Source organism: Triticum aestivum, chromosome 3A (genome assembly GCF_018294505.1).
Source record: "Triticum aestivum cultivar Chinese Spring chromosome 3A, IWGSC CS RefSeq v2.1, whole genome shotgun sequence".
NCBI classification, from domain to species: Eukaryota; Viridiplantae; Streptophyta; class Magnoliopsida; order Poales; family Poaceae; genus Triticum; species Triticum aestivum.
Genome location: NC_057800.1, coordinates 82,786,019 through 82,794,651, shown reverse-complemented (window position 1 = coordinate 82,794,651; position 8,633 = coordinate 82,786,019). Strand labels below are relative to the sequence as shown.

Here is an 8,633-nt window from a genome sequence, read left to right as displayed (position 1 = left end):
GGAGATGCTTTAAGGACATGACGATTCAATAATTAGGTCATTGATATTGCCCTAAGTACACGCACCAAATATACTTTTTAATTTCCTCCCACTAAGGCCTTGTTTGGTGATAACCCACAAGTATAGGGGATCGCAACAATTTTTGAGGGTAGAGTATTTAACCCAAATTTATTGATTCGACACAAGGGGAGCCAAAGAATATTCTCAAGTATTAGCAGCTAAGTTGTCAATTCAACCACACCTGGAAACTTAATATCTGCAGCAACGTGTTTAGTAGCAAAGTAATATGATAGTGGTGATAACGGTAACAAAATGTAACAGTAGTAAAAGCAATGTTTTTGGTATTTTGTAGTGATGATAGCAATAGCAACGGAAAAGTAAATAAGGGAAGAACAATATATGGAAAGCTCGTAGGCAATGGATCGGTGATGGAGAATTATGCTGAATGCGGTTCATCATGTAACAGTCATAACCTAGGGTGACACAAAACTAGCTCCAGTTCATTGATATAATGTAGGCATGTATTCCGAATATAGTCATACGTGCTTATGGAAAAGAACTTGCATGACATCTTTTGTCCTACCCTCCCGTGGCAGCGGGGTTCTTACAGAAACTAAGAGATATTAAGGCCTCCTTTTAATAGAGAACCGGAACAAAGCATTACACATAGTGAATACATGAACTCCTCAAACTACGGTCATCACCGGTAAGTATCCCGATTATTGTCACTTCGGGGTTAACGGATCATAACACATAATAGGTGACTATAGATTTGCAAGGTAGGATCAAGAACACTCATATATTGATGAAAACATAATAGGTTCAGATCTGAAATCATGGCACTCGGGCCCTAGTGAGAAGCATTAAGCATAGCAAAGTCATAGCAACATCAATCTTAGAACATAGTGGACACTAGGAATCAAATCCTAACAAAACTAACTCGATTACATGATAGATCCCATCCAACCCATCACCGTCCAGCAAGCCTACGATGGAATTACTCACGCATGGCGGTGAGCATCATGAAATTGGTGACGGAGGATGGTTGGTGATGACGATGACGACGGATTCCCCTCTCCGGAGCCCCGAACGGACTCCAGATCAGCCCTTCCGAGAGGTTTTAGGGCTTGGCGGCGGCTCCGTATCGTAAAACGCGATGATTTTTTCTCCTTGATTTTTTCTCATCAAAACTCAATATATGGAGGTGAAGTTGGAGTTGGAGAGGCAATAGGGGGCCCACGAGGTAGGGGGCACGCCCTAGGGGGGCAGGCGCGCCCCCCACCCTCGTGGCAAGACGGTGGACCCCCTGGCCTTCATCTTTGGCAGGTATTTTTCTTATTTTCTGAAAAAGTGTCTCCGTGAAATTTCAGGTCATTCCGAGAACGTTTGCTCCTGCACATAAATAACACCATGGTAATTCTGCTGAAAACAACGTCAGTCCGGGTTAGTTCCATTCAAATCATGCAAGTTAGAGTTCAAAATAAGGGCAAAAGTGTTTGGAAAAGTAGATACATTGGAGACGTATCATTTGGCACAGGAGATTTTCAAGCCCCAAAAGGGCTGGGGATTTTGGGGGATTTGGTGAATCCCTCTGCTTCACCAATCCCCTCTAATCCCCTATGTTCCCTCCCATTCCCAGCCCCAATATTCTCTTTCACATAAAATTGTTGTTTGGTAGTGCTGCTGGTGCTGGAAAGGGGAGAGGAACGGTGGTGGCTCTCAGTGACGGCGTGCTTGGCGAGCTCATTGAGGACAATGATATGAACGACTGACCAATCGGCGTCGGCCATGTTGAGAAACCCTGGATGAAGATGGAGGGGATGGGGGAGGAGTGCCTCGGGGAGATAGCCAGCTTGCCCTAGGAAGAAAAGGAAGCAAGCGGCGGCAGCGGCGACGACGATGACGGCGGCGGATGCAGCAGCGGTGGAGACGGCTGCTGCGTGTGGCTCTTATGACTGCGTCTCGTCTCCCTCTTGCGCGAGGTGTGCGAGCCGCGAGGTACCCTTCGATGCTGGAAAGCCCCGTGGTTCGGGGATGATACGAGAGGATATTCAGGGCTGGCCCGGTTGAAGCCCAGTGCACCAAACGATTCACGTGGGCTTTTAGGGGCTCGAAAGCCCGACGGGGAAAATCCACTAGAAGCCCCTCCAATCCCGGTGTGCCAAACAAGGCCTAAATGTACCTTTTTATCGCGCGCGCACAGACAAGTATACTGTCGATCAGTTCAACGTTTTTTGTCACGGTGCCGATCAGTTCCAAGTTTCTTCCGCGAGCAGAGATAAACAATTCAGAGAATCATAGTGGCAGGGCTGTCTGTCTTCAATTTGAAAAACGTCGCCGGAACTTGAAGCCTAGGAGTAGATGTCTTGCGGGCGCGAGGTCACATGCATGCATTGCGCCGCCCAGATCATGATTGTTGCCGTTGATCGGGACTTCGGGAGGGATATCCAAAACCTCCCGCAGATCAATGTGGTACTGGTAGTAGTAGATGACCAGCGCTCGCCAAGGTTGGTCTTGGGAAGATCAACACATGACGCACGAGACAAACCTTGGGTGTGCACTAGACTAGACCAGGCCGCTGGTGGTACCATACCAGTGTGTTTCTCTTGCGGTTTCCTCTGACCACCCTAGTCTTTTGATATTTTCGGTTCATTTGATTGATCTAGTATTCCCTTCGTTCCGAATTACTTGGCACAAGTATGGATGTATCTAGATGTATTTTAGTTCTACATACATCCATTTGTATGACGAGTAATTTGAAACGGAAGGAGTAGATGCCAACGATGCGGCAATCTCATACGGATCGAAAGACCTAAGCATTGCACATTACAACATGCGTCAGTCAGTCTTGATGCGTGCGTGTGCTGCACGGTTAGTTATTGACCAGCGAAATCTCAAGGGTTCACGTCAAAACACAGTATCGAAAAATATGGTGGCGCTCATCATCTGGTCAATAGTCCACCTCGGGTCACAGTCGGACATCGACCTCGATCAAAATAGTTGACCATGAGATCAAATGATAAATGTTTCTACATTAGCTAGATGGATTTGCTATTTCCCCTCATTTTACTCGATTGTTACCTTTTTGTAAGCTCACAATGGGTTATCATTAGTCGGTCGTAAGACGGTGGAGTGTTAGCCGGTCAGCACAAGGCTCCTGTGGGTTTACTGACGTGGCGACACGCGGGCATACCATCACCGTCGACGCTCAATGGGCCCGAAGGAGAGCAGATATATGTTGGGCTTTCGCCGCGAAACCGGCCCACTGCATCAGTCACAGGAGGTTTCTTCCGGCGCCGCGGCGCCGCCGCCACCAATGTCCATCGCGCGGGAAAATTTCCCCAGCCCCCCGCCACTTCTCTCCACTGCCCAAATCCAAGCACCATCCCCGACAAGATCTGCCAAATCCAATCCCCCCTAGCCATGGCTACCGTCGCCGCCGCCGCCCCCGAGCACATCGAGGCGATGGAGCAAGTTGAAGGGGAGGAGCTGGCGGCTGGAGCACCCGCCGCCGCTACCGCCGATGACGTCGACGCGCCCACCGAGGCGATGGAGCAAGTTGGAGGGGATGAGGCGGCCGCCGCCGCTGACGACGCCGCCCAGCCGATGGAGGAAGGCGAAGGGGAGGAGGCGGATGCTGGTGCCGAGGCTCACATGGAGGCATCGGAGCAGGCTGAAGAGGAGGAGCAGGAGGAGGTCCACGCGGTGGCGGTGGCAGAGGAGGAGGAAGCGGAGGCCCAGCCGCTGCAGACGGTGCTCCCGCTGGGCAGGGTGAAGAGGATCATGCGGGTCGACAGCGAGATAAAGAAGGTGACCGCCGAGGCGTCGCTGCTCATCGCCGCGGCCACCGAGCTCTTCCTCGGCTCCCTCGCCGCCGGCGCCCACACGGCCGCCTCCCAAGGTGGCCGGCGGACGGTGCGCGCCGCGCACGTCCGGTCCGCGGTCCGCGCGCACCGCCCCACCGCCGACTTCCTCCTCGACTGCCTTCCAGCTGCCGCGGAGGCGGCGCCCCGCGTCGCCCGCTCCGGATCCGATGGTGCCGCCGCCGTCGCCGAAGCAGCAGTGCCCAAGCCGCTGCCACGCGGGACCCGCCGCATCGACGGATTCTTCCAGAAGGTCACTTAGAGGTGTCTCTCTCCGTGTGCGTTTATGAACTGCTGCTGCAAGTGGTTGAAATGTATTCCTACCCTGCCATGCGATGGAAGTAGAACCTATGAATTTTGTCAATCTAAGTATGCAGTTGTCTTTAACCTTACAAATTCCTCATCTCTGGCAAGGATCTGATATGCCATCGTATCTTTATTTAGACTTGTGTAGTGCGAATTCAGCAGTCGTTTTTCTTGAGCATTATGTTTTAGGGCCTGTCTAGAACACAATATCTCCTTTACAATTTTGTATGCTGCTAAGAGTAAGAGTGCTACCATCTAAATATATACAAAATTAAGACTGCTGCTAAATTCACACTTGCTGGGTATTACAGAGTACACACCACAGTTCTTTGGTGGTTCACTAGGATCCATCCCTTTGTTACAGACCTGCTAACAAGAGAAACTGAGCAGGAAATGACAGTCATTTATTGGTCCGCAAGAGTTATGATTAGGTTTATATGTAGCGATTCAGCAGTTATTTGGCTGATGAACACTGTCATAAGAGTGCTCTAACAAGGTTGCCCTTAGGTAATCTCTCTGGTTAGGAAGCTAAGACGTGTCGGTCTGATGCAAACAAGTAGCTGGTTTCCCTCTTGCCTCGGGACATACTGGCATCACAAAGTTTACATGAGTGTAATCCCACACAATTTGGGTGTTTGCATGGGAAACGAATCAATAAACATATTAAGATTGGGATCAGTTTCAAGGATTACAGAAATGCTCTGCTCCTAGTTGCAGTTAGTTGGGGGTCTAAAGAGGATTCTAACCAGTCTTAAGAAAACAAGATTAGAATTAGGAACTGCAAAAATTAAATGGTTATATGTGTCTAAGCGCATAAAGTTGTAATGGGTCAAACCGTCAAAGTTGATTTTCTATAATGCTTATATATTCTAATAACAAGTCAACATGGCTGATCTGATCTCTTAATTAAGTGGGTACTGACAGGTATAGAATGTCTAGTTCTTCAGAAATTAGATGCTGAAGAAAGCTGTTTGTGGTAGAAGACCTCCAGAATTATAGCAGTTATATCAGGACATATGAATGTTGTGAATCACTGCACCCTAAACTCTCGGGAACTGATCGCCTATCCCACGGGGAAGACACTCATATGCAGTTTCTGTATATATCAATACCAGCCGTGCATTTGACATTGGCAAGGCAAAGGTGAAGCCTAAATTGCTGCATGCCTTCTTCCCTCTGCATCTCATAACTTTGTTCAACCATGGTCTCCTTCTGGAGTTTCCTTCTGTCCTACCCTGAAGTTTTCCTAGCCATTGCTTGCTTCTTCTGCCTCTCCCTCTTCCGCCTTGTCCGACACTGCCACAAGAGTGACCTCCCGGTGAACTGGCCTGTTATTGGGATGCTTCCCTTCCTTGTGAGAAATCTGTACCAAATTCATGACAGTGTCACCGATATGCTCCGCGAGGCGGGATGCACCTTCAGGATCATTGGCCCGTGGTTCCTCAACATGAGCTTCCTGGCGACCTGCGACCCAGCCACTGTCAACCACTGCTTCAACACCAACTTCAACAACTACCCAAAAGGCAGTGAGTTCGCCGAGATGTTTGACATCCTAGGTGATGGGCTCCTTGTGGCGGACTCTGCGTCCTGGGAGTACCAGCGCCGTGTGGCGATGCAAGTCTTTGCTAGCCGTGCCTTCCGGTCCTTCTCCATGTCCACCATCACGAGGAAGGCCGGCACAGTCTTGTTACCCTTCCTTGACCACATGGCTAAGCATGGCTCACAGGTTGAGCTGGAGGGTATCTTCATGAGGTTCTCACTTGATGTCTCGTACTCCACTGTGTTTGCAACTGACCTTGACTGCTTGTCTGTGTCTCACCCGATCCCTGCGTTTGGCCAAGCCACAAAGGAAGTGGAGGAGGGAATGCTGTTCAGGCATGTCGTTCCACCAAGTTTGTGGAAGCTCTTGAGAATGCTCAAAGTCGGCAGCGAGAAGAAGATGGCGGATGCAAGGGTGGTGATCGACAAATTCATCTATGAGGAAATTGCGAAGTGGAAGGCACAAGCAAACAAGGAATGCCAGGGAGACGTGCTGTCCATGTACATGAACTGGCCCATGGATCCCAGCATGAGTGAGCAGCAGAAGACCCTGTTCCTGCGCGACACAGTGGTGGGGTTCATCTTTGCTGGGAAGGACCTCATTGCCGTTACACTCACGTGGTTCTTCTACATGATGTGCAAGCACCCGCATGTTGAGGCGAAGATCCTCGAGGAGATCAAGGCCCTGCAGAGCACTACATGGCCAGGGAACCTCTCTGTCTTCGAGTGTGACAATCTCCGGCCTGCTACTTACCTGCAAGCTGCACTCCTCGAGACACTCAGGTGAGATACCCCTTTCACCTTGTCTAGCTCCTCCCAACCATCTGACTAACCCATGCTGTGCATGTGTTTTAGGCTCTTCCCGGCGACCCCATTCGAGGAGAAGGAGGCCCTCAACGACGATGTCCTCCCAGATGGTACCATGGTGAGCAAGGGCACAAGGATCGTGTTCTCGCTCTACGCCATGGGGAGGATCAAAGGGATATGGGGCAAGGATTGCATGGAATTCAGACCAGAGCGGTGGATCTCGAAGAGCGGGCGCCTTCGACACGAGCCAAGCTACAAGTTCCTGTCCTTCAATTCCGGGCCCAGGAGCTGCCTTGGGAAGGACCTTGGTCTCAGCAACATGAAGATGGCAGCTGCTTCCATCATATACAACTTCAAGGTCGAGCTGGTGGAAGGCCATGCCGTGATGCCCGAGAGCGCTGTGATACTGCACACACGGAACGGGATGATGGTTAGGCTCAAGAGAAGGGAGCTGACAGCTGCTTGATCTTTACTGCTATCTGTTTTCTTACTTGGGTTATGTATGTGTATCGAACAGAACTAAATGCAGAATCCATGAGATGGAATGGAATAACTAAATATAATCTGTTTGCAGTGTTGAGATTGTCACCATGACAGGCTATCTGTTCGTAGTGTTGGAATTGTCACCATGTAACAAGCTATCTGTTCGTAGTGTTGGAATTGTCACCATGTCATGGGAACAGAATATTATGGTGATTCGTCATGTGAGTTATTTTCATGTAAAATTGTATGCATGTTAACTGTATCTTATGTGCATCTGCCTATCAAAAGTGCTTCTGAGGGCCCTCCTTGTGAAATTGAGTGAGAAAAACATTTCTTGGACCTGCACCTGTTGATTTTTCTTCAGTTATTATGTGAGAATAGAACAGGTGACGCTCATTTTGTTTCAGAGGCTATTCAGCAAATGATCATATGTGCTCTTCGCTTTTAAAAGTAGCATTGGCTTGCCCCGGCTCATGTTTTCCCAAAAGTTTCTTATAGTGAAAGTGACGCTCCTGCAGCCTGAGGAGTTTAATTTCGTCTCTGTTAAACCAGAACAGATTTTCATTTGGAATGATCCATCCAAAGTTCACAGGTAGTATACCATTTTATACTAGTAGTTAACAACTCTCTTTGCTTAAGATTTCTAAGTTGGGTAGAGCTTGGTGATACTACAGCAGTACAGCTATGGTAATACTTTTTTTTGTGCCGAAAACAGCTATGTGACAGGCCATCATGCAAGCTTTCTGTTGAGATATGTATTTAGCACATGTATTCTTATACTCCAAGTCTCCTCCTTGTGTATAGTTGAGGATACGACTTGCCCTATGTACTATATATACTTGTGCATATGCACCTATCAATACATTGAGAGTTGCATCATATTCCTCTACATGGTATCAGCCTAACCCTCGGTCCCCAGCCCTAGCCGCGTCGCTGTCGCCTCCCCAGGCCGCCGCCGCTCCCGCTGTCCCACGCCGTCGCCTCCCCGGCCGCCGCGCCTCCTCCCTCCCTCACCACAACCTCCCGCATCGCGCCTCCACCCTCCCCACCGCACCCCCAACCTCCCTGCCCTCGCCGCCCCAAGCCGCCTCCCTCCCGAAACCCACCCCGAGCCGCCTCCCTCCCGAACCCTAAAACCCTCCCGATCCCATCTCGCGCCGCCATCCTCCCCTGCTGCCATGTCGGCCCTCGGCACCTCTTCCTCCTCCAGCGCACACCCCATCAACCCGTTCGACTCCTCATACGAGTCCGAGCCCGATGAGCCCCGAGCCGCCGACATCCGCAACATCCACCACTCCGATCACGCTCCCATCATACTCTCCCACGCCTCCGCCAACTATTATGCCTGGAAAACCTACTTCAATCTCCTCTTCCGTGAGTACAACCTTCGTGATCACGTGGACGGTCTAGCCAACTTCTTTGCCGGCGCCCACGACGCCAACTGGCTCGCCATCGACGCCACCCTCATCCGGTGGTTCTTCCTCACCGTCTCTCCAGACATCTTCCACACCGTCGTTCGCGATGGGGACGATGCCTACACGGTGTGGACCAAGATCAATGGCCTCTTCACCGACAACAAGCTTCAACGGATTGTTTTCTTGCAGCAGGATTTTTTTGGGTGTCACCAGAACGACT

The 8,633-nt window shown here is 50.2% G+C and overlaps 2 protein-coding genes across 2 annotated transcripts; both read left to right on the top strand.

The window, feature by feature from the left end:
* The first annotated feature begins 3,275 nt into the window (after positions 1-3,275).
* LOC123060426 (nuclear transcription factor Y subunit C-6) lies at positions 3,276-4,376 on the top strand. Its single transcript, XM_044483144.1, has one exon. The coding sequence runs from the start codon at positions 3,424-3,426 to the stop codon at positions 4,123-4,125; it is 702 nt and encodes a 233-aa protein (XP_044339079.1). The 5' UTR covers positions 3,276-3,423; the 3' UTR covers positions 4,126-4,376.
* An 854-nt stretch (positions 4,377-5,230) lies between these two features.
* Positions 5,231-7,106, top strand: LOC123060425 (noroxomaritidine synthase). The gene is made up of 2 exons (XM_044483143.1): positions 5,231-6,491; positions 6,564-7,106. The coding sequence occupies exons 1-2, from the start codon at positions 5,371-5,373 to the stop codon at positions 6,979-6,981; spliced, it is 1,539 nt and encodes a 512-aa protein (XP_044339078.1). The 5' UTR covers positions 5,231-5,370; the 3' UTR covers positions 6,982-7,106.
* The last annotated feature ends 1,527 nt before the right edge of the window (positions 7,107-8,633 follow it).